At 42.4% G+C, this 25,322-nt stretch overlaps 1 protein-coding gene across 2 annotated transcripts in view; it reads left to right on the top strand.

The window, feature by feature from the left end:
• MDN1 (midasin AAA ATPase 1) overlaps positions 1-25,322 on the top strand; it is an 88,096-nt gene that overhangs the window by 44,852 nt on the left and 17,922 nt on the right. For both annotated transcript variants that reach the window (XM_080999853.1, XM_080999852.1), the window contains exons 55-81: positions 181-301; positions 1,177-1,387; positions 1,658-1,880; positions 2,307-2,433; positions 3,918-4,085; positions 5,461-5,675; positions 5,946-6,333; positions 7,117-7,226; positions 7,722-8,421; positions 9,259-9,420; positions 10,350-10,623; positions 11,992-12,227; positions 12,552-12,647; positions 12,903-12,997; positions 13,553-13,677; positions 14,639-14,776; positions 15,607-15,716; positions 15,905-15,978; positions 16,552-16,747; positions 17,857-18,013; positions 18,132-18,278; positions 19,016-19,142; positions 19,981-20,086; positions 21,469-21,584; positions 21,889-22,344; positions 23,493-23,722; positions 24,731-24,871. In XM_080999853.1, coding sequence (XP_080855979.1) covers positions 181-301; positions 1,177-1,387; positions 1,658-1,880; positions 2,307-2,433; positions 3,918-4,085; positions 5,461-5,675; positions 5,946-6,333; positions 7,117-7,226; positions 7,722-8,421; positions 9,259-9,420; positions 10,350-10,623; positions 11,992-12,227; positions 12,552-12,647; positions 12,903-12,997; positions 13,553-13,677; positions 14,639-14,776; positions 15,607-15,716; positions 15,905-15,978; positions 16,552-16,747; positions 17,857-18,013; positions 18,132-18,278; positions 19,016-19,142; positions 19,981-20,086; positions 21,469-21,584; positions 21,889-22,344; positions 23,493-23,722; positions 24,731-24,871 — 5,249 coding nt within the window. The remainder of the gene's footprint in view (positions 1-180; positions 302-1,176; positions 1,388-1,657; positions 1,881-2,306; positions 2,434-3,917; positions 4,086-5,460; positions 5,676-5,945; positions 6,334-7,116; positions 7,227-7,721; positions 8,422-9,258; positions 9,421-10,349; positions 10,624-11,991; positions 12,228-12,551; positions 12,648-12,902; positions 12,998-13,552; positions 13,678-14,638; positions 14,777-15,606; positions 15,717-15,904; positions 15,979-16,551; positions 16,748-17,856; positions 18,014-18,131; positions 18,279-19,015; positions 19,143-19,980; positions 20,087-21,468; positions 21,585-21,888; positions 22,345-23,492; positions 23,723-24,730; positions 24,872-25,322) is intronic.

The following is a 25,322-nucleotide window of genomic DNA, read 5'->3' as shown; positions in this document are numbered from 1 at the left end:
CACACCTACACACTGCAGCCGACACACTAATGTGCCGTGACACACTGTTTGGAAAGCTCTGAACTGGGGGAATGAGGTTTCATAGGTTGCTGTATATCCAGGCTGCATGCATGGTTTGATGACCAATCTTACCTTTTCTCAGTTTTCTGTATAAACAATTATTCCTTCTCTTATTTTAAGGCTGCCCAAGGATATTCAGTCTGCCTCACAACAAATCCAGGCTTGCCTAGCCAATCCTGCTGGTGTTTCTGCTAGTGTTAAGAAGCTGCAGAAGTTTTGGGGAAGACCTCTTCCATTCAAGGTGCAATGTATTTATATGTAACTGAGTACTGTTGACTTCTATGGAGGTTTCTCTTTGGTAATACATTTTAGAAAAACAGTTGTATTACACTGCTACCCTACCCATCTAGAATTATTTAAGGAACTCGTGTCTCAGAGTTACAGAACTGCTTATAGATATTTAAGAAGGTGATCAAGTGAGTGTATGGATTTAGAAATATAAATACTCTCCTTTCAAGAAAAGTTAGATCAGACTTACTAAACACCCTACAGCGAGAGCTATAATTAAGTATCATCATCATCATCATCATTTATTATTTATACCCCACCCATCTGGCTGGGTTTCAATCTTCGCATTCCTGCCTGAAAACCCAGAGAGCTTACTGCCATTCAGTGCACACAGTACTTGGGTGGATGGACCAATCAGCTGACTTGTTTTCTGTGTTCCTAGATAGCAGTTCCTAGTACAGTATATCACTTTTGAATATACTTGCACAGCTATACAAATGCTCAGGCAGCAGAATTTTTAGTAGCATGCTTGTGCAGAAGCTGTGAGACCAATGGGGCCTGGCTTAGGAAACAAAGCAAACCGTTGATCCTGCCTGTCCTGTCCTGCAGCGCTGCTTCTGTTAACCGGACGCAAAAGTACCCACTCTCTTAGACAGAGTACTGCATACATACCAAAGTGTGGGGCATTCTCATGCTTTGGACTTTGGCACAATTGGCTAAATGGTTGACTGCTGCTTGCATGCATATAAATTATATGCACCCCTTCAGTCTTTACAGAAGAGGTCAGCATAAGTGGTCTCTATCATGCGTTTTAGTAAAACAAAACAAAATAGTGTTCAGTCTATTGAGTTGGGAGTTGCCACTTTTATTTTTATTCAACTTATTCAGGATGTAGGAGTAGTGGATGCGTCTGTTCAGTTGCGGAAAATTTCCAAAGCACTTAATGTCCAGGAGCTGAGGCCCGCTATTGGAGATGGTGAATGGCAGAAGGAGGTCTGTATTCTGAAAATGGCCGCCACAGAGTGGAAAATCAAGACTGCATTGCTCCAGGCTCAAGGCCTAGTTCTCAGAGCCAATAATTTGAAGGATGTCATTTCAGGTAAATGATTTATTTGTGGTCAGGTGGAGTGAAGAACACCTCATAATGTTTGTACTACAGGTTACTTCAAATATGTATTTTCATGTTCATATAGTAAGCTTCCGTGTTTCCTGCAAATGAACATAAAAATCCAGATAAAATTCATATTTGCAGGTTTGTATTTTCCCCCCTGTTATATTTTGTGCTGATAAGTGAGTTTGTTTTTGCCTTAAATCTTATTTTGGTACAAGATTTTAGTTGCAGGCTATTTCTGTTCTTTATTTCTTTCAGATGAGTTATGGGCTCTGGTGAATCTCCAGCAGTCAAAGCTGAGGGAAGGAGGTGTCTTGCTTGAGCCTCTCAAAGAAAAGCCTGCTGAAGGCAAACAGGTCGATTCTAGTTTGATAACTCAGCTCTGCAATAAGGTGCAACTGTGGCCTGCAATGGAGTATCTAGCTGTGCTTTGGCAGTACAAGCTAACCACTGATTGTATAGCTGAGGCTTCTTTGCAAAGGTGAGGGCAAGTTTTCTGTGATGGAGCAAAAGGTTTCTGGGATTCATGTAAGGTCGATTATCCAGCCTTTCCCTTCCTTAAGCTTTTGTAGTCTTTTTATCTTGTGGTTTGCCATGGCTCTGTCAGGTAGCAAATTCATGAACGCGCACTCTGAGCTAGAATGTCTCAAGATGTTTTTAAACCTCAATTCTGCTGACAGAAATGCAAGTAACTTTGAATTGGGGAGAATTTCAGAATTTATGTCTCAAAAGGATTATGAGACATTCTGAACATTTCTGAATAGGACCAGGGTGATTTTGAATGTGGGACTTTCCTTTAATTTCTAATTGACGTGATTGACGTGTTGCATCTTTCCTCTTTCAGTATTTTTGTACCTTGGTGTGTATACAAACTGTCAATCAATACCCATGCCTTTTCTTTTCTCAGGAATGATAGCAGTCAACAATCAAGCCTATGTTCAGAAATAAGGCAATTTATTGCTTTCTGCCTTAAGTTTACACCATCTACCTCACAACAGCTTCAAGGCCTTTATTACTTGTTAGACTCTCAAAAGGTAAGAACAAGTGTTAAGTTCAGAAAACTCCCCTTCCCTTTTCATTTTTCTTTTCTTTATTCACATTGCACTGTATTCTCCAATCCAGGACAGAGACCTGCAACATACAAAACAAGGGAAAATGTAATATGATATCAAAAGGGGCTGTATTATAGTGCTCTGCACATTCTCGTTCTCATTGTCAGTGTCAAACACCTGGGTACTTTTTATCTCTATTATTATTAGCATAAGGGACGCGGGTGGCGCTGTGGGTTAAACCACAGAGCCTAGGACCTGCCAATCAGAAGGTCGGCAGTTCGAATCCCCGCAATGGCGTGAGCTCCTGTTGCTCGGTCCCTGCTCCTGCCAACTTAGCAGTTCAAAAGCACGTCAAAGTGCAAGCAGATAAATAGGTACTGCTCCGGCAGGAAGGTAAACGGCGTTTCCGTGTGCTGCTCTGGTTCGCCAGAAGCGGCTAGTCATGCTGGCCACATGACCCGGAAGCTGTACGCCGGCTCCCTCGGCCAATAAAGCAAGATGAGCGCCGCAACCCTAGAGTCGGCCATGACTGGATCTAATGGTCAGGTGTCCCTTTACTTTTATTATTATCATCATTATTTTCTTTTTTGTCGTTCAGATTTTGAGTAATTTATGTAAAGAATTAAAAAATCAAATTGACGTAAATTTAACTGTTACTTAATAAAAGTAGCAGCTAGGTGGGGGTCGGGGGGGAATGACAAACTAACTTCCTGGCATTCAAACAGAAGTCCTTGATTGACTTCCCGTATTTATTTTTGGATAAACTGTGTGTTTAGCGAGAACTAAACAACGGGAAAATTGAAAGTAGGTAAGATGGCTCTAAAAAGCATCCACTGTGGATTAAGGAGCCAACATTTCTCCTCTCTTGCCCCCTTACTTTGTTTCCTTAACCTTGCTACCTGGTGAGCATCTCTGGTTTCAGTTGTCCAGTGTGCTGGAAACCATCTTCAAGAATCAGCTAGCATTTTGTGGTTGCTTGCAAATTTTTAGGAGTGGGAAAGTTCTTTCCTTCTGCTTGATTCATTGTTAAACTCTTTGTACTGCTATAAGTTCTTGTGGCACTCTTTCTCCCTTCCCCCCATGCTATTTGCTTGCTCCTATGTAGGCTGCATCACTTTTGGTGTACTATTCCCAGTGCATCTGGCTCAGTTTCCTCTATTCCCTCCCATTTATTGCTTGTCCAGAGAATGCTGCAGTAAGCCCTTAACTATAACTAGTTGAACAATGTGGCGGTGGTGGTGTTTTCTGTCTTAGGTTCTCTCTTAGGCCCAAGGGAGAACCTTACTTTCATATCTGATGCAGGAAATGCTTCCTGTCCTTAATAACAAAGCTAAGGAAAATTCTAGCTGATGTGGTTGGTCCCTGAAAAGTAAAACTTGTGCACACTTCCATTAGAACGCTTAAAAAGCGGAGGCAAACATTGAGAGTCTCTTTAAGTCTTCTTCACTTTCATCTTGCGCTTTTAGGTCTCTGCAGAAGAAATTTCTCTCGTGTGGTCAGAACTAGTGAATGCTGCTTTAGTAGCGTTCTGGAGCAGTGTCGTTACTACAAATCCAGAGCGCTGGTTGACTTGGCAGCCGCTGTCCGTGAAAGAGAAGAAGATGCCCAAATCTCTCATGGACTGTTCTGTTCAGGTTTGTGTGAGGAAACTTGCATTTTTTAAAGGGTTAGGGTAAGACTCTATTGTCAGGGCAGGAACTTACTATACGATAAACTATTCTACAGAATAGTGTAGGACCTTCAACAAAATGATGCACTGCCAAGTGCTCCTGATCACAATTCCAGCCAGCCATGCTTTCTTTTAGGTTACTCCATTCTGTCACCTCATTTAATTTTTTCCTCTCCTAATTGTGAGTCCTCTCTGCCCACTGAGCATGCTCAGTCTTCACTCAGTTTTCCCTGTTACGATTTTTTCTGGAGATCTTTTTTTTGGGGGGGGGTGGAGTGTACTTCTGCACATAGCAAGTTTCCTACAAACTTTCTAATAGTTCCTTCTTGTGAATGAACGGTGCCATTTTGATGTCACATAGAGAATGGGTTCACTATTCATTCAGAGGATTGAAAGTATTCACTCCCATAGCTTGGAGTGTGAATTAGCTACTAGAACTGATCCCAAGGAAGGCTCTGCTATTTATAGCTTATGCAGGTTTAAAATACAGCATTAATATAAAATAAAGCGTTAATGCTCCTAAAGTGCTTTTGAGCTGCCTGTTAAGCAGGAGATGTTTGTGACAAGCTGCAATCTGGATAATTCTTCCATGCAACTGATGCTAAATTCTGGGGAACTTGGATTTGCTTTTTAAACAAAGCTTGAAAAGGAGCCTGACAACTTGAACAAAAAACTAAACCCATTTTCTACGCCCTGTCCAAAAATCCAGCTGGACATTTCATATTTGAACGACTTGTGCAAAATTAGCAAAGTTCCTGTCAGTATGTTCACTTTTGTTTGCATTTTTCTGTAGTGGTCAATGAAAGTCATTGATTGGAGACAGTGCAGGAGATAAAGGAACACAGTTGAGATGAGGCTAGATTCACTTCTCCCTATCAAATATTTTTATTATCAGAATGCCGGGGGTGGGATGACAGGTTTTTCTCCCACCGTAGAGGACAGGTAGACAAATAGCATAAACCCTGCATTAGAAGATGGGGAAGTGTCTTTTAAATAAACTTAATTAGGAAATATATTTAGCAAAATTACAGATTTTGGGATTATCTTATTGCTAAAGGTAGGGATTAGTTTAGTGCTTATGCATGGTATTTTAAATACGGGTGGGATGTTGGTTTGGAAATCCTGTTTTGCATCCACCCAATCTGGTGCACCACTTAAATTTCAGTGACTTTCAGTGGGTTCCAATGTTCCAATGATGATGATGTTGTTTTTTGGTAACATGTTCCCCAAAATGTTCTGACATTTCCAAGTCTGTGACCTGCCCTTTTTAAAAATAAAATATAAAATGTGGAAACCTTTATCAATGCTATAAATATATGTTTTGATCTTTATTAATTTAGGGTGTGGGTATTTTGAGTCGAGCAGTTTTCTCCAAGTGCCTCTCTGAAATTCTAACTAGCAGCAGCAAGTGGAGCCAGTGGGATGTGACCGGCCTTCCTGTCCTGTCCGCCTCCAACGTCACACTGGGAGAGCGGCTGGAGAGAGCACAGCAGCTTCAGGAAGTCAGCACAGTTCTGTGGACCAACTTGCCCTTTTCTTCCATGGCTGAATTTAGGTACTGCATTAAGAAACAAAGCCGGGGGGTCAGGAGAGATAGATGCTTTGTACCCTTGGTTAACAGCTGGTTGTAAAAGAGAAGCACACCTGAGGATGTGGTGGGCGGGTGGCTGGACTCCCCACCCTACTGTAGAGATAGTTCTCTTGTCTCTATGTTGGCAGCAGAGGCCTAGGTGATACCTATCCAGTAGCCTGATTAAGCTCTAGGGACTTTCCAGTTGCAGATCTCTTCTTCATCCTTATTTGGAACATCTCTTTCTTCTTTCAGGTTTACAGATTCCAGGTTCCAAGGTGTCATGTTGCATAGGCAACTCGTAGTTCTTAAAGGCCTGGTTCCGGCAGAACAGCAGGAGGAATATCTCCGGAACTGCAATAAGGTTTCCTCCAAGAGCCCAGCGGCGTTTCAGTACATTTGCAAAGTGCTCAGGGATGCTGCTGCCCGGGAAATACTGCCTGAGCATATCGTCTGCATCTGGCTGACTTGCTTGCAGCAGTTCTTTGGGCACGAAGGGGGGCTGCAGAACTTGCCCGAAACGGCTCGGCGAGGCAGTCTCTGGGTCAACCTAGGTCTCCTGCAGATCCAGCTGTGGCTTCCACAGACCCAGTATGATCCAGCTGTGAAAAGAGAATACAAGCTCAAGTACGCAGAGGAAGAGGTGAGGGCTTGGGTTCCCTTGCCTTGTGGCTAATGGGATTTTTAGGCTACACCTACACCGACATTTCAAATCTTCACACGATTGCTAAACTATACCAAACCACATGAACAAATGTAGTAAGATTGCATTGGAAATTTGCTGTCGTATGAGACAAAACAACCCAATATTCAGATAACACTGTGCATAACTACAAGTACTAGGGCGGGTGCAAGATCTTATTCATTTTTCAAAACAGAAAATGAGTGTGCATAGTCACGTAAAACCCTACAAGATGAATAAAGATATACACAAATATGCAGATAGAGCACAGGTGAGGAATCTGTGCCCTTCTGTGTATTGCTAGAGATCAGCTCCCTAGACAATGATGGTCACTAGTCATGGGTATTCAGAGGTAACAGGGGTAGTGGTGTATCCAACAAAATCATCCCATTTGTGCAAGGACTTCCCCTCCCTCTCCCTATACCCCTTCCCAATCTTCTCCAGAGGGTTTTGGGAATGCCAAGAACAGGTTTGGGTGTGTGGGGAGGGGGCCAAATTCATTTATGCAAGCATAAGTCCTTCCCCAAACATGACAACATTGGAGACAGCCCACTGTTTCTAGACTTTGAGGTTCCATTTACCTGTCATGACGTAATAGCCTTGCTGTAGACTTAGAACATACAGAAGGATCTGTAAATTCTCAGTACACAAGAATAGCTCCTCCTCCACCCAGTTGGAGTGGTGGCAGAGCTTTATCTTGAATAAAACTTGCGTGGTTTTTTGTTTTTTGCCTGACGCCTTCAGCTGCACCATCTAGAATGTGAATGGAAGACACACAATCTGTCAACTCAGTTACGCACAGGGAAAGATCTGGAAGATGAAGCCATCAGCCATCACAGTCACCCTCACATTAGGTAACTACAAGATTCCCTGTGGCTTTGGAATATTGTAATGTTTACCTCCTGTTCCCAAATTTGAAAGGGTAATTGTAAATGGTCACAATAGTCCAGTGGGCTGTGGGTTCAAATCCCTACTTGTACCAGAGCCTTGGGTAGTTGCACTTAACTACAGGATTCTTGTTTTCTTGACTCTCAGTTTGCCGTTTGGGTGATGAATGATTTGAGGCGGAGGTGGGTGGATTGCAAGAACAGGTGTGTGGCTCTTGCCATTTGGTGCCCATCCATCTGGACACAATTTAAAAAGCTTGCTTTCATCCAGTTTACCTAGACCTGTACAGAGTTGCCTGAGTTCCTCGTGGCAAAGAAAAGTGAAGCTATATAAATAGTCAGGGTGGCACATAGATTTCATCATGGCAGCAAAATAATTTGTTCTGCTCTTGAAGTTGGCTTTCATCTAATAATTGTTGGATGACCCTGACCTTTGACCTTTTGCAACTTACCCTCTCTCAGGATGTTATGCCAAAGAATCCAGAAGCTGAAGGACCAGATTGCCAGCCTCAGCCAAAAGCAAGCCTATAGGCCACAGGCTCCTTCGTATGAGTCATTGTACAAGGAAGTTCATCAGTACGTCAGCAGCATTGCCCAGACTTCAAAAGTCCAGGACCTTGTGACCCGCCTGCTGCAGTTACTCCATTTGGATAAGTCTCAGTCTCTCCAGATGGTGCAAAATGTCCTCAGTGAAGAGGCAGCCTGGCAGCAGTCGCACCACCAGTTCAGGAAACGGTTGGCAGAGGACTATGCCGCCTTCCCTGATGCAGTTGTCCCACTGCAAGCTGCCATTTTGCAGATGCAGCATGGCCTAAGGCTTGTGGCTTCTGAAGTCCATAGGACGATGTTCAGCAGTTTTGTCTGCCCAGCCAAGCTTGGCACTCTGGTTGCCTCTCTGCTGTCGTTTCCTTCCGTCAGCGCCACTTTCCCCTGTTACCTTTCCCATGCGGATGCCTTGTGCTCTGTGAACGCTCTGGACGTCCTTCATGGCCTTAAGAGGCTATCTCTGAAATACTCCTCTGAGGCTGCTGATGGGGAGCAGAGGGTATGCCTCACCCAGGAGCAGCTGCTGGTGAATGCTTTGTTGTTTCTCCATTGCCACGTGCTGTCCAAGGGAGAACTGGACCACAAATCTCTGCAGCTATTTAGGCATTTGTGCCAGGTATGGTGGTGCTATTTAAGCAGCTACATTTTTTGAGCCTCTACCTTCATTCTCTCCTTATTGCTCTGGCCGGGGGGGGGGGGGCAGGGGACATCTTTGGAAACTTAACTTAAAATGTTACGTAGACGCATTTGTCAAATGAAAGCAGGCCACTCTAGGAACTGTTGCTCTATATATATTTTTAATTTGCTTCGGCCCAGAAATAACTCCCACAAGTAGAAATACGCTTCTGCTTGTGCAAGGCGGCTCTGCAAAGTTCTGGTTTCCGTGTCCTCTTGCAACCCTGGTTCCTCACAGTGCCATTCCAGAAGTTCCTTTGATCCTCACAAGCAGCTATTCTGAGAGCCATAGGGAGGGAAAGAGCCAAGAAAAAACCTCATTGTGTGGTTGGAGTTTTGCTTTGTTTATCTCTGATAAAATGCAGCAGGTTGGATCTCAGTTGTTTATAGACTGCTTTTCTGGTTGCACAAAGCGTTTCAAAACTGATAAAAATAAATATATCAAGAAAACCTGGTAATAAGACTAAATGGCTGCAGAAACTTCTGCCAAAAACCATCTGTGAAAGATAAATCTTGACACCCTTGGGAGAGAGAAAGGTGACTGGCCTAATGCTCACTGGAAAGAGGGGTCACAGCTTTAGAGCAGCCAGTATAAAAGCAAGCCTACAGGCTCAAGCTCTGGGCTTTTTTTCTTGCCCCAAAAACGGAGCAGAAAACAAAGCCTGTTTGACTAGGCTTCAACATACTAGTGGCCTCACTAGTGGAATTTATATGCACAAGTCTCTTATGGGTTTCTCAAGATGAGCGGGCTTTTGTTTGTTTGCATTCTATTTCTTAGGTAATTATAAATGAATGGGATGAACAAGAGCGCCAGGCCCAGGAAGAGGAGGAACAGAAGAATAGTCTTTACAGATACAGAACCAAGAGCCACGGTAGTGGCCTCAGTGAAGAGGAGGAGGAAGAGAGAGAGTTCAGGAGGAAATTCCCTCTGCATGAGAAGGTAAACAACTTCTGCTTTAATCAGAAATTGTGTACGGAACTTTATTCTGTTTGTGCAGCAGTTTACATAATCAGAAAGAAATACTGAAGTATCAATAGTGTGGCAGCTGGGAACTGGATCAAATGGGATAGGGGCAGAACCTGAAAATGTTTTTAATTTCACTGGAAGACAGTATGTCCAGTAGCCTAACTTCCAGAATCCTAAGTTCACATTTCCGCTTTGTGTTCAATGAGCCATTGTGACGTTATTTGTTCTTGTTGGGCGAACACACAGTGTAAAGACTGAAAAAGCTCTCTGCACATCCGAGGAAAGTGTTTATAGAGCTTTGAATGGTAAATGGGGGGGGGGGGACTGTGTTATGAAACAGAGCCAGGGAAATAAATCTTCAGTTACCAAATTGAGTCCTGCTTGCTTTTGGTTGTAGTGCTGTTGCTTGTGTTTTCTTTTTTTGAAAACAGTAAAAATATTAGTGTAGGAGTCAGGATAATAGAACAAAGAGGCTTGGAAAGAGGAATAAAATATATTATGTTGCAAATAATTATAAATTATACAATTATCGTACAAGCATTTTTTTTACTAACACCATAAAGAAGATTCCTAATAGAATACAGAGCAGATAATACAGCTGCAGTGCTATGGCAAAATGTACAGTTTAGTTCCTCTGTTGCCACAGAGAGGTGGCCACTTTTTTGCTTCCTACCTGGATGTGTGTGGAGCCCAGTTGTGCTCCTGCAACTTCTCAGATGCCCACTGAAGCAGGATCTTTAGTAAAGCCTGGTTCACTAGACAACCTGAGGGTGTCATGTGGTACTTACCAGCCTGCCTTGTTCCATGCAAGTGTTTCCTTTGAAATTGGTGAGCTTTGCTGCTGATCTTAAAATACAGTGCTGCAAGTTGTCACTAAATACACCTTTCAATACAATTTGCAGGATTTTGAAGATATTACAGCAGAGGCAAGCCTTGAGGGGAAAATGGAAATGAATGACGGTTTAGAAAAGGAAGCAGTTTGTGGAAAAGCCCTTCTTTCTCATCACTCAATGAAAACAGTCATGACGATTCATCAGCAGCTGTGCCTTTACTTTGCTCGGTCCTTGTGGTATCAGCAAAGCCTGTCCTCCCATCAGGCGAAGCATCATTTGAATACATTCCTTTCCTGTTACCAGACTGGTGTTTCGCTGGTAGCTCACTTCTATCCTTTGATTGGTAAGGATTTTTTGTTTGTGCTTTCAAGTATGCTGTGCTTCAGTGGACAGAGAATCCCCATCCTTTTGAGGGAGCCATAGAATCCCCCCTCCAATATGTTGCACAAGTGTGTGTGGCACCTTCCTATCTCTTACATAAGCTAAAGTGCTCCCTGCAGCATACCCAGCACTGCCCTGCCATCTGAACACGGCAGGGTGAAGCCATTAATAATGGGCAAGCTGTCTTCTTGTTAAGGAACCCCAGATAAGCTTCCATGGAACCATCATTCAAAGGCCGCAGCTGTGATTTAAAAATCCTGTGTGTCTACCACTAATGGTCGTTGAAGTATGTACAGTTGTACCTTGGTTTTTGAAAAGCTTAGTTCTCGAACGCTTTGGCTCCTGAACGATCAAAACCCAGAAGTGAGTGTTCCGGTTTTTTAACATTCTTTCGGAAACTGAACTTCTGACAGGGCTTCTGTGGCTTCCAATTGGAAGAAGCCGTGCCTTGGTTTTCAAACGTTTTGGAAGTCAAACGGACTTCCGGAACAGATTCCATTTGACTTCCGAGGTACGACTGTATCTCTAAAAAATAAGTAGACAGAATAAACTGAAATGTTTAGCCTTGGCTACATCTGAGGAGCTACGTTCTCTAAAACAGTCCCATTGCAGTTGCACCTACCACTTCACGACTTCCTTGTTGTTTGTATTCAGAAACCCGTTTTCCCACTCACGTTTGATATACTTAGCTTGAGCCTTAAAAGGCCAACGTGGCTTAAATGAGTGGTCTCTCATTTCCCTGCTTAAATAATGAGCGTAATTCAGTTTGGGTTAGGGTTAGTTGTATGTGTAGAATACTACTGAATGCAATTGGGTTGGGGAGATTTTATTGCGATGGGTAAATGGAATCTCCAACTTTCAAATAGCATGATGTGTTTCCACTGAGGGAAAGTAGCGTGTTTGGTTCTGCTCGTTATTCAAGAATCTAAATGACACTAAAAACATAGTAATAAAGCAAAACAAAGCCTTGTATAATTGAACTTGGACAGCCTCTAGGGTGTGGGTGGTCATTTATTGAAACTGTCCCTGTGATCTTGTTGATTTGCTATGCAGAGGGTATTGGTAGAAAGGCATTCTAGGTTATTCTTCCTAGAATTAAACATTCCGGTCTTAAGTGCCTCAGAAGTAGATACTCACAGAGGCTTTTGGAGTGAGCTTTCACTATATATAGTGATGGGCTGTGCAAAACAATTGCTCTAAGACACAACACATTTGTCTCTGAGCTTATCCTTTACTGTTTTAATCAATGTGCTGTTTAAAAAGATACGGAAAACTTTATTGCCTTAATGACTTTGTTTCTCTTCTTGCCCCCTGGATGGCCAAATCATAGGTTCTGAAATGAACGATAATCTCCATGGCAGCCAACTTCTAGCTAGCACAATACTGCACAATACACTTTTTGAACAGGGGGCTTCAGAACTAGTCCTGCAAAACGAAGGGCCGTATGATTTTTATCACCATCCTAATATTCAGCAAGTGCAACAGTGTCAACATGTTCTTGAAAACTTCACAAAAGAGGTGAAAGCACTATTGCAAGAATGGCCGGACCACCCTGCGCTCGTCCAGGTAAGAGTCTAGACTTTCAAGAACTGAAACAGTAGCTAAAATAACCAGAGTTCAATTTATATTTGCTTTGACCTAGGATTCCTTACATGTTAAGGCTTTGCATGGATAGCACCTTCCACAGAGACAAGCATACTGCTAGTCCCCTAAATTTGTTAGTATGTTCAGCTATATGAGACAGACAAACAACCAGTTATATCTGCTATTAGCAGAAGAGATGAGATCTTGCAATGCAATATGAAGTTAAAAGTTCTGTTCCTTTGTGTTGTTTAGTTTTAAGCTTTAAAAAGCAACTGCCAGAAGCACTAATTGTCTTTCATTTTGCAGCTTTTGGTTGTACTGGACAGAATCTGTAGTTTTCCACTCTCCAGTCCCCTTTCGAAGTTCCTGAATGGCTTGGAAATTCTGCTGGCCAAGTCCCAGGTAAGAAATCAGGAGGCAAGTGGTTGTGTGTGTATAGCCAGAGAAGGTGAGAAAACAAATTTCTGTAATACACCTGATTTTTAGTAGTATAAGAAACACCAAATTTACTAATAAAGGAAACTTATTTGTTGAATGAAGGTGATTGCATTTTTAAATTTAAAGGTGTACATAATGGGGAAGCAAATCAACTTTTTATATCAACGTTGAAATGTATAATTTCAGTTTTTGTCTGAAAGGCATCTTTTCCTTTTCTAGGATTGGGAGGAGAATGCTAGTCGAGCTGTCTCTCTTAGGAAACATCTGGATTTGGTCACTCAGCTGATCATCCAGTGGCGTAAACTGGAACTGAAGTATGTACTGTCAGTTCCCTTTGTGCTGAGTATTTTCAAGTGTAAATGACGGGGGGGGGGGGGGGACAAACCAGATCAGGGGTTTGCTCACAGCATCTGGAGCAAGCTCAGAAATTGAAGGGAGAGATGTGGAGTTTCATTCGTCTACACAGCTTCTTGCTACGTTCCAGCATGTCTTCTATTTCCTACCCTCTAGATCCCTATGGGGTTTTTTTTTGGGGGGGGGTTGTATTTTTCTTCAATCCTTAGCCAAAGAAGAATCCCTGTTCTTTCAAATATAGATAACCTAGCAGCTTATGCAAAATAAATGTGCTACATTCACTTCTTTAAAAATCTGATTATTTACTAATGCAGATGTTTTTAAGTTTTCATATTTCAGAACTGATGTTAGTGCAGAGCAAAAATAACAGCCTTACCTGTACTGTAAAAATAGTTGTCGTAAAAATTGGGCTGCTTTCTAAGAAACGTGTACCCATCGATCTAAAAGCAAGCATGGGTGGGCTCTGAGATTTAATGTTCATTAATAGGTCTTTCTTTTTCCACTTGCATTGTCAGCTGTTGGTCTGTTAGTCTGGACAACACAAGGAAACATCACACAGAAAAGTCAATGAAACACTGGTTTTCAATCTATCAGATGATTGAGAAATATAGGCAAGAACAGACACAGAAGAAAACTGAAGGTAACTATTGATAACAGAGTGGTAAAAGAAATGCAAGCTGTTAATAGAAGTGCATACACTCAAGGATACACATTTCTATAAACTGATAAAAATACAAATGGTATATGATCTATATCTGCATTTGCAATTCTCTATTACATGCCCAATAGCCAAGTTTAAAGCTTCTTTCAATATGTAGCATATTGGAGAAATCAAGTATTCTTCCATCTTGATTCTCAAGCAACTTAACAGGCAAAGCTTGTAACTGCCTATATTATTGAAATGTTGAGCAGTCCAACTGTGTATTGCTGTTCACAAGAGCTGTGAAAAACCACATTAGCCCCCAACGCTGCTGACTTCAGAAACCATGGCTCTGTAAACAGGGCACACAAATCTTGGCTTGTTTTAAACCAGATTGACGTCCCAAGTGGGCAACTCTAGCTGAAAACAACCCAGTATAGACCAAGCACCTGTTATCAGTGCCAAAAAAAATCTTTTATGAAGTAGGCAAGATCACATCTGAGCAGGACGTACGCCTTTATTGTCTCTCTGGTGGACTCTATACAACCTTTTCCTTTAATGTGAAGTGAACTGTTAGTAAAGATACTATTGAATTAGATGAATAATATGATGTGTTTATGGTGTTGTCTTTTCTCCTCTTATTGAACTGGTTCCCTTTAACCACTGTTAAGGCAGGAGAGGGAAGTTTCCTCCAGAGACAGAAGGGCTTGGAGGAGGGAGCAATTATTCCTGCATCTGGATTACAGTTCTTTAACTGTAGGTAAAAGGCAGCCTGCATTGCATTGTGCACTAAGGCTTGTTTCTAGGGAGGCAGAGCCTGCCCTCTGTCTGTGTCAGAGTTAGTTCCTTCTGAAAGGGCCATAATGGATGTTGTTTAATGTCAAAAATGAATTTACATGCCATCTTGTCCTCCTCCCCCCCCCCTTTCTTCCCTACAATCCCAACTTCATGAAATGGATAGATGTGAATTTAAAAGCACTGCTCGGCACACTGCAGGCTTTCATAGAAGGGTCAACATTGGGGGAGTTTGACACACGGCTTCAGATGCTGCTGGAATTCCACTGCCACGTCTTGCTGATGCCACAGGTGGAAGGAAATGGTAGGTGAAATGGGCCAAAGCCAGACGCCAGACTTGTGGGGTGCACTTTAGCTCCACCAGGTAGCGCTGGGTGGTGAACGCATGCACACACAGAATTAAAGAGAGCAGGGTGGCTCTGAGCATGTGCTCAGCTTTCCTTGATCTCAGCTGCCTGCTTTGGGAGCAGGAGAGCTTGCTGTTGTTGCTGTTGTTAAACAGTTTGCCAAGGGTTTCTGTCTCCAGCCAGTCTACTGTGGATCAGCTGGAGATCTACCAGCAGATCCAGATCTGCCTTCTGCCTACCTTTGAGCTTATGTTTCTTTTCTTTATTGCATGCAGTTGAATTATTATTCCTAACATTTAATAGAGCTCAGCTAAATTTTCCAGTTATTATTATTTTACATCGAAAGTTTTCTCCGAAAGATACTGGCAAAATTGCAGTGTGGTGTATTCAACCCAGTTCTCCCCGGTAGCTTGCCAAAAGACAAAGTAGATTATTCTATGCAAAGCACTGAATGGAAGATTAAAACTTTTCCCACATCTCTTTGCTTGTCTTCCCCTTGCAAAATTGCCTGAAGGAATCTCTTGATTGGAAGGGGGCGTTGAACAGATTTTCATTATTAATTTATCAATTTTTTACCCTGACCTTCCTCCTAAAGGAACCTAGGGAAGCAAACAACAAGGCAGCAATACAGTAGAATTAAAAAAATAAACAACTTCTTGAAACTTTTACAGATTTAATAAAAGAGAGATGCTGTTTCAGTCAGAACTACTATGTCCTTTAAGATCCCTAAATCCTCAGGTGCGGACGAAGATTCATTTTTGTATGAAACCCATTCTCTCTTTTTCAGACATGCTGTGCAATGTATTATGGAATCTCTACAATTATTATAAGCAGTTTTCAGGATGTGTCCAAACCAGGCTGACTGAACTTCGGCATCCGATAGAAAAAGAATTGAAGGTGAGAACAAGATTTCTTGGTGTAATAGTATTCTCTGGTTGTTGGAAGTAAAGCTGGTTCAAATAAATAGCTAGGTCCTACCCTGCTTTTTATGTACATCTCTTCAAACCAGAAGCACATGTCCTCTCAGCAATTCTTCATTCTGTTTAAAATAAACATCATAGTTTATTGAATTGAATATATTTCAGGAATTTGTAAAAATCTCTAAGTGGAATGATGTCAGCTTTTGGGCTATAAAACAGTCTGTGGAGAAGACACATAGGTAAGTATGAAATTTTGATGAGATATTGGGCATTTGGGCATCAGGAGGATTATATCAGTTATCGGCCCAGAGACGGGGGGCTTGAAACATGTCCTCTGGGGACTGCTCTCCTCTTTCCTCTCCTCTTACTTTTTTCCTTAAACACCACTCTGAGAATGGTTATGGGGAGGGTAAATGCAAATAAGTCAGTAGTGGGAGAACGAAATTATACACCTGAGTCATTGTCCCAAGATTCTGTTCACTATGAGATTGCAGAGCCAGTCATTGACAGTATGAATCTTAGCTACCAATATAGAGTTAAATTTTGCTTGGGTTAAAGTATCTGTCTGACTGGCCTGCATGTGTCTAATATGCAATGTTGGTATCCGGATCCTCTTCTTTTGACACTCCCATAGCATAGTGGTGACTGAGGATATACTGCTTTGCCATAACTGCATTGGATACCTTAATATGCATACACTCAAAGTGGATTTTTAACTTTTTAAGTCCCCTTTAACCATGTTGTCGTGGAGCTTGAGTGCTCACCCATATTGATGGTCCTTGTTTTCATCCCTGTCTTTTCCTGGGTTTTAGGACACTTTTCAAGTTTATGAAGAAATTTGAAGCTGCTCTCAATGAACCCTGCCGTTCTGCCTTGGTGGAAACAGCAAAAGAAGAGCAACTTGCTTCTTTGCAGGAAGCAGAGACATTGGGCAACCAAGAAACTAAAATTCAGAGCCTGAACAGCATATTAAGAAAAAAACTGACTGCTAGGTCCCATTCTGCTCAGGTACCTGGAGTTCTCATTTGCGTTCAGATGGAATGGTAGGCATTCTTAACCTGAGTGCTGGATTCCCTTGCTGCGTATTGGAACACTCTTAGTTGTAACCGTGATATGACAAAATGTTTGAAATGATAACAGCGAAACAGGAACATAAACTTTGTTCTCAGTGCCGTCCTAGTGTTTCATTGAGAGGTGACCAAATGTGTGTTTTTCCCTGATGGACACAGGAGCCAATCCCAGAGGGGTTACATCACACCCTACTAGGCTAGACAGGAAAACTCTTTTGCAAATCGGTAGGCTGTATCCTCCCTCCCCTAACTTTTTCAGGTTTATTTTGCTTACCGAGACTAGCAGAAGTCCTTTCTCCTCTGTCCTGTGCTTTGACTTTCCCCCTACCTCCGAGCTTGCACTTCTTTTTTCCTCCCTCTCTTCAGGGCAGCCCAAGATTACAAAATAGAGGCAGCCTTCTTACAGAGGGTTCTGCAGACTGCTTTCTTCTCTGGTCATTGGGTGCTTTCTGAGAAGGATCTTTTTCTGATGAGTGGGAGGACCACGCCCTGCATGCATTCTTAGGCTGCTGATGGCTGCGTTGCCTCTCTCTGCCTTATTCATCTGTCTATTATCTGCATAACTGGAAAGGTGACAAAAGTCCTGGTTGCTATTTTTTTATTTTTTTTATACTTATCAGTTAGGACTCCAAGGCTTCCAGGGACATCCTTTCAAGCTTCTCTGTGAAATGGAAACTAGAGAAGCTCTTGGAAGGGGGTGTGGCTGCATTCAAGTTTGCAATAGAATTTTCCTGTCTAGGCTAGTAGGATGCGACATAACCCTCTGTGGCTGACTTCTGTCATCTCACAGTAAGTACCCATTGACCCAGTAATATGGCTGTTATTACAGGCCAAGGTATGTGTAAGCCAGTATTTCCTTCGTCAGTAGTGACCAGCCAGACGCCTTGGGAAGCTGACCAAAGGGCCAATGGCTACCCTCCATTAGGTTTGAAGTCCCATTCTTCACTCTCTAGGCTACTTGGTACTGATAGGTCCCATAAGTCTTACCAGAAGCACAAGGATTTCAGTCACCTGGACTTTTGCCTGTTGTGAACGTTTCCCCCGCAGGCTGCTCACTTAGAGGATATCCAGGGAGACATTTTTCACCCAGAGTCCCTTCAGGGCCGCTTACCCAAACTTACGAAGCGGATGGAGAAGATCTGTACATCTCTAGTGAAGAACAACTCGTTCTTGGATCTGGTGGAGAGCCTTGACAATTTCACAGGTAAAACTTTTATTACAGCATAACATTCAACAGGAAGGTAATTTGTTTTTCTTAAGAATTGATGGGTTTGAGTAGAAGATTGACAGATTGCTTTCTGCTGCGCTCCTCCTTTTTACAGGTGATGTAATTTCCTCTTCCCATGAGCTGCAGCATATGTCTGTAAATCCAGCTGCAGACAAGGAAAAGCAGAAGTCCGAGGCCAAACATTTACTCGTGCAGAAGCAGAGGGCCCTAACAGAGCTCTTTAAAAACCTGGCTAATACAGGTAAGAGGAGCTGGAACTACTACTCTTTGGAGACAACAAACAAAAAATAAGCAGTAGTAACCCCCACTCCCACCCCTCAAACTAGCAAAATGCCATGTGAGTGTGTTTGGCACTGCCCATGATTTACCTCCATAGGCACACGTATAGTGTACCAAATGATAATAGCTGGGAGGTAGGTAGTACAATTGGGTTAGAATGAATACTAATTGGAAATGTGGAATGAATTTTTACTGTATTGCTCTACACACACACACACACACACACATGCACAGCTTTGTAGCCATGCACACAGAAAGGATAGGGTCCAGAACCTTTTCATTGTTTATTTATTGCATTTATATCCCACCTTTCTATCCAAGGAGCTCAAGGTGGCATACATGGTCCCCCACCCTCTTCATTTAATACTCAGAAGAACCCTGTGGGGTAGGTCAGGCTGAGAGGCAGTGCCTGGCCCAAGGTCCCCTGGTGAGCTTTGTGGCCCAGTGGGGATCTGAATCCTGGTCTCCACACTGGCTCTGAAAGCAATTTCTGCTGGTTAGTTATAGCCGCTTGTTTTCTTTGCTCCTTTCAACCACTAAAGCTAAATTCTCAGAATCATCTATATCAGCCATCATCACTTAGGTGTTGGAGAGGAAAAGGCATGACTGAATGGACTCACTAAAAAGAACTTCCATGTTGTTTATTTCAAGTCTCAAAAAGAAAAATTGAAGTTAGATGTATTTTAAATATCTTCCCAGGGTTGTCATATCGCAAAGGCCTTGCTTGGTCTCGTTCAAAAACTTCCCAGGACCTGCTTTTCCTTCACCCGTTGGATTTGAGCAGTGCATTAGCCCTGGTTAACTGCACACAGAAACTGGACGCAACGTATGTATTTTCTGTTTCCGCAGCTACAGTTTTAATTGGGGTTTTTCAATCCAATATTACCGTTACCTCGTCTGTTTGTTGGTATGCCACTTTTCCACAGAAATTGTGCCCGAAGTAGCTCACAGCATAACAGATGCACAATATTTGTTATGCACCTATTAGAAACCTTTATAAATAATCAGAATTAATAAGGATGAAAAAATCAATGCACATAACATTGCACAACAATGCAAATAAATTAGGTTATCCTAAAAACCTAAAGAAATAGAAAAGTAACTGTTGTGTGGGAGACTTGAACCATTTAGCCCTGTTAAGAGTTGTGGCTTCCCTCCTGTTAGTAGTGGGAAGAAAGCCGCCATTTGTGCCAGTGGCTGCTTTCTTCCCCTTGCAAACAGTAGACATCGAGGGGAACCCAATTCTGATCAGGACCATGGGGTGGAGGACAAATACATCACTCCATCTTTGAGCCCTCCCTCCCACCAGCTGCAAAGGAAAATCAGCTCTGCAAAGGTGACAAATGGTGAATCTAGTTTGGCCCTTGGTTCGTTCGGTTTTCATTTTAAGGAGCGACTTGCAAATTGTGTAACGTGATATTTTCTGGAACCAGCAGAACAAAAACATCCGGATATTGCCTTAAGTAAAAACGCATTACAGCGTCGGGAGTATCGGTTACCAAACTGATACCTTAAGCAGGCAATGTAAAGCCGGTTAAGACTGCCTAAAAGCATGGGTAAGCTGAACTGATGCACGTTTTGTGTTTGTGTGGTCGTAGAAAGACTTTGAAATTGCTTATTTATTTATTTTTGTCTCGGATGAACAAAAGTCTTACGCTTTCCAGGTTGCTCTCTGAGATCTCTTCGTCCTGGGATGGATGCCAGAAATACTTCTATCAGTCTCTCGCACGCCACTGTGGGCTTCAGACAGCGTTATTGGCACCTTCAAAGGTAAACAGTAGCTTCAGTACTAGAGATTTATTTCAAATCTTCTCCTTTTAAAAGCTTTGAGTAGGCAAGACAGGATCATTCATCATCTAAACATTTGGCTTTTTATTCCGAATCAACATAGTTTTTTTCTCAGGCATGTTTATACCTGCCTACATTGTAGTTGTTGAGCAGATAAATAGAGGTAAACTACCAGTAAATCTACCGAGACTTGTCACTTATGTATCATATTTCTTATCAAATGTACCCAATTACAAACCTTGGCAAATTCAGAAATCCTTCGCAAGTCACTAAATTGTAGGACTGAGTCAGGTTCACTTTCCAATTTCCAATACACTTTCCAGTACAGTGATACCTTGGTTTTTTAATGTCTCTGTTGACGAACATTTCGGTTTTCAAACGCCATAAACCTGGAAGTAAATGCTTTGGTTTTCATACACGTCTTGGAAGTCGAACATGCCACGCGGCTTCCGCTGAGTGCAAGATCCTGAGACCTTGCTGTTGGCGATGAGTTTTCAGTTTTTGAACGTTTCAGAAGTTTTCCGGAGTGGATTACATTCGAAAAACGAGGTACCACTGTATACCTTGGAGAAAGTGGAGGTGACATTAATGTAAAATAAAAATGGTAGCATATAAACTAGCTGATCAGAGAACAAGCATTTCACCTAGCTAAGCATTTACTGACAGCTCTAGTCCTCATAGCATAAAAAGGACACATCCTACTAACAGATGAATTGCTGCTGCTGCTGCTGCTATCGTTATCTATTAAATTTGTATACCGCCCTTCACAGGGTGGTTCACAACATAAAAATACATTGCGTGAGAGCACAACGTAAACACCAGTTATGAGTAAAATGCCTAGGTGCTAAGTAGCATCTTCATGTGGCTAAAGGTTGATAGGGATGGTGCTGGGCATATCTCTCCAGGGAGAGCATTCCACAGCTGGAATGTTGTGGGGATCCTGCTTTCCTCCCTGATTTAGCACTTTCAGTCCTGATCATCCACAGCTCTTAAAACTCTCATTAAAGTTGCTACGATAGGAATTTATTTTCAAAGCACATTTGTGCTATTTTGATCTTTTTATGCATAGGCTTTCAAATCTTGTTTTCTGGGTATGTTACTTGCCTGAAAATTATCCGAAGGCTGTAATCCTGTGCACGTTTACCTGGGCATAAGCACCTTTGAATATAGCGGGAGTTAGTTTTGAGTGAACAAGCATAATATTAGATGGGGCTGCACAGTAGTTTGTATGCGTTCCATGCATCTTTCATTGTCAAGGCGTAGGCAGAGTTCCATGGATTTGCCTAGTAGCAGTTGGGTGGGGGGCCACATTATTATGGCAACCATTACACAGGAGTGAAAAGTGCTACCTTGTCACACTGCAGGAAATTGGACTGGGCACCGTTGAGCGATGCAAAGGATTCACAGCACACCTTATGAAGATGCTTGTCAAGCAGAGGAGCTCCCTCACTGCCTTGACTGAGCAGTGGATTATCCTGAGGTATTTGGACTTTTGTTTTCTGCGCACTTCTTTAGCTCATTTGAGAAAGGAAAGCATTCTGACTCAAAAAAGAGAGAGGCAGACTGTATACGGCAATAATAGTGCAAAATGTAAACCCTCAGTACATTTTTACGCATGTTCTCTATCCTCTGTTCATACAAGCAAGAGGCATTGCCAGATAAATAAATAAACTTTCCGCAAAAGCTGCAGCATTTGGAAATTGCCGTGATCCACTATATACTGACTGAGGTGTACCGATAGTATTATTATAAGCAGATCTCTTAACCTTGTGAATCTCCTACAGGAACCTTCTGAGCTGTGTGCAGGAGATTGATGCCCGGTTAAACCCTGCCTGTGAATATGAAGTGGCGTTTCCTCCTCAAGACGGTGTTCAACAGTGGACCGATAGACTGCAATACCTTTCAATGCAGTGTGTGGTGGTCCTGGAGCAGCTGTCCTGGCTTATGGAGTGCTGTCCAAAAGGCCAGTCCTTGAATGCTTCCAGGGCAGAGACTGAAGCAACTGAACTGAATTCCCCTTGTGTTCTGAAGTCCATGCCTGGTTTTAACCCCCCAGAGCTACAATATTCCACTCCCATAGCTGCAGATCAGCTGCCCGCTGGATGCAAGATGCGAAAGCACGACCCGTTGTTTCAGAAGCTGATTTCAGACGTGAAAGAGATGCTGCTGGAGGTTAAGGCAGTAAAATCGGATGTGGACAGAATCAGACAACTGTCTTGTGAGACACTCTTCCATTCCTGGTAAGTAAAGTACTACTAGTTGTTTTTCTGTTTGACATCTGGTGGGAGGGCATTCCACAGGGTGGGTGCCACTACCGAGAAAGCCCTCTGTCTGGTTCCATGTAACTTGGCTTCTCGCAGCGAGGAAACCGCCAGAAGGCCCTCGGCGCTGGACCTCAGTGTCCAGGCAGAACGATGGGGATGGAGACGCTCCCTCAGGTATACTGGACCGAGGCCGTTCAGGGCTTTAAAGGTCAGCACCAACACTTTGAATTGTACTCGGAAACGTACTGGGAGCCAATGTAGGTCTTTCAAGACCAGTGTTATGTGGTCTCAGCGGCTGCTCCCAGTTACCAGTCAAGCTGCCGCATTCTGGATTAGTTGTATTTTCCGGATCATCTTCAAAGGTAGCCCCACATAGAGCGCATTGCAGTAGTCCAAGCGAGAGATAACTAGAGCATGCACCACTCTGGCGAGACAGTCCGCGGGCAGGTACCATCTCTGCCTGCGTACCAGATGGAGCTGGTAAACAGCTGCCCTGGATACAGATTTGACCTGTGCCTCCATGGACAGCTGTGAGTCCAGAATGACTCCCAGGCTGCGCACCTGGTCCTTCAGGGGCACAGTTACCCCATTCAGGACCAGGGAGTTCTCCACACCTGCCCACCTCCTTTCTCCAAAAACAGTACTTCTGTCTTGTCAGGATTCAACCTCAATCTGTTAGCTGCCATCCATCCTCCAACTTGCATAAGACTTGTACAGAATCAAAAAATAAAAAAGCTTATTATATTGTAAACACTATACAGTAGATTAAATCTGCAACTTCCAGTAAAGTGCTTGGTTTAAACAGTGTAGTGCCTCTTTGTATCATAGAACATTTTTAAAGGTGGGGGTACAGGCTAAAGAAACTGAAGGAAATCTGCAGTGCTACCTTATGCAAGCTGAATATCCTTTTCCATTCATGTAAGACAACTTCCAAACCTTCTGGTAAAACCATAGATGTTATGTTTTTAGTATCACAATTGAGTCTTAGCTTGTTTTTCTGATTACCAGTAAGTCCAACAGAAGCGATGTTTTGTGTTAACCCCAGACCCACTCTTTCTCAAAAGCAAATGTGCAAGCTAAAAGGTGGCTCATTAAAGTGAGCTGTGATTGCTTTTGTCTTACAGGAAAAGCTTTGAAGTGTGCTCTTCAGGAATAGAATGTTTGCTGAAGGTTTCAACCCAACTGCAAGATATAGAGTCTTTCTTTGTCCTACCTGAGATGGAAGCCAATCAATTTTCAACACGGATGGCATTAATCAGAAGTCTTGTGTACATCCAAGGAGAAATTAATAGAAGTGTGGATGACTTTGCCATTTGGAAGACACAGCTCTTCAGTTCAATTTCACACTGCAATGGTAAATACATGTTCCTTTTAATCTTTCAACCAGTAAAGCAGTTGATTTAAGTATTATTCTGTTATCACCTTTGAATATTTGCATCTGTGACTAAGAGCAGTAAAATTAGATCACAATTTTGTTAGGATCCTAAGCATGCTTACTGAGAACCAAATCTTGCAGAGTTCAAAGAGGCGTGTAAGTGTGCAGAGAGTATTGAAGCATTCACAATAATGTTCAACGTTTTGTTTAATATAGCATGTCAAAATCCTAGCGGCTGTACTTTGGTGGGAGTTGGCGTTTTGTTTATTTCTTGCTAGTTGTTGTTGGATACTTCCTGGGACCTCTGTTCTTAGTATCTGATGCTACAAAGCTTGTTTTCTCATTAAAAGTTGGACATTTGTTTTCATGCCACTGCATGTCTTTAGCCGAGTCTTGTTAATGCATTATGAAATGAGCTGGAATAAGTATAGCAGTGGCAACATTGCAAGGGGATTAAGGATTCATTGATTTGACCTGACTTGACTTGGGGAAAATCCTAGCAGCAGCACTGCCTGAAAATTCAGTCTCATTTCTAGGCCAAGGGCTGGTGAGAGGCTAAGAGGCAATATTATTTGCACTATCTTCCACTTGCAAGGCAGATGTCAGACTTTTGTTCTGTGAGATAACTGCGGCAAAGCATATATACCTCTTGGAGTAATGGAGTATATCAAATTTTAAATTAGGCGGGGAACTGGGAATTCTCCAGGTTTTAACAATGGGGAGACACTAGTTTTATAAAGCCCAACCATCATATCAAATCTTAATAGTTAGTCTTATTTCAGGTTTTTGAGCATTATGTCTTTCTTGTTAAAGTTTCATTTGTTATTGTGGCTTAGAACTGCAATTTGTTTGTGTCGTATCATTTGTTTATTCCATAAAATTTATTATGCACCACTTGATTGCAAAAACAAAACAAAACCCTCAAAGTGGTTGCTGCTTTCGAAATCAGATGTTTTCCCCACTAACATTTCTACTGTATTTCCAAAGGGAACCAAAAGTCAGATGATGGATTTGTCGAACTCTACTCAGAACAAGTAGAGCTTGCAATCCAAGCTATCCTGGGTGCAATTCAGTGTTTGGCAGAAAGGAAAAAGGTAAAAGAAGACGACACCTCACAGAAGGAGGATGGTGAGTCTTAACTTTTGTCCTTTCCTCTGAAGCACTCTTTATACTTTCAGAAATATTCTCTCTCTCTCTCTCTCTCTCTCTCTCTGTGTGTGTGTGTGTGTGTGTGTGTGTAACTGAACACAACATATATCCTGGCAAATTAGGTCTTTGTTTCAGGGGCAGAGGTGGATGTTCTAAATATGATTGCCACGGTGAAATTGTGAAATTTGTACTTGCTGTAGCCGCTGCTTCCTGAATGCACCCCCCCCCCCCGGCAAGAGACTTGTGGAATTCAGAGGATTCTTGAATGCTCTGATATATTTTATTAATCTGTTATTTATTGCATTTATATCCCACCTTTGCTCCATGGAGCTCAAGGTGGCACACACGGTTCTTCTCCTTCTCGTTATTATCCTCACATCAGCCTTGTGAGGTAAGTTGGGCTGAAAGACTGTGGCAAACCCATGGTCAC

The sequence above is a fragment of the Podarcis pityusensis genome (assembly GCF_964106645.2).
Source record: "Podarcis pityusensis genome assembly, chromosome: 3".
In the NCBI taxonomy this organism is placed as follows: Eukaryota; Metazoa; Chordata; class Lepidosauria; order Squamata; family Lacertidae; genus Podarcis; species Podarcis pityusensis.
The sequence above is the reverse complement of the archived record's forward strand: the minus strand, read 5'-3'. Positions and strand labels throughout refer to the sequence as shown.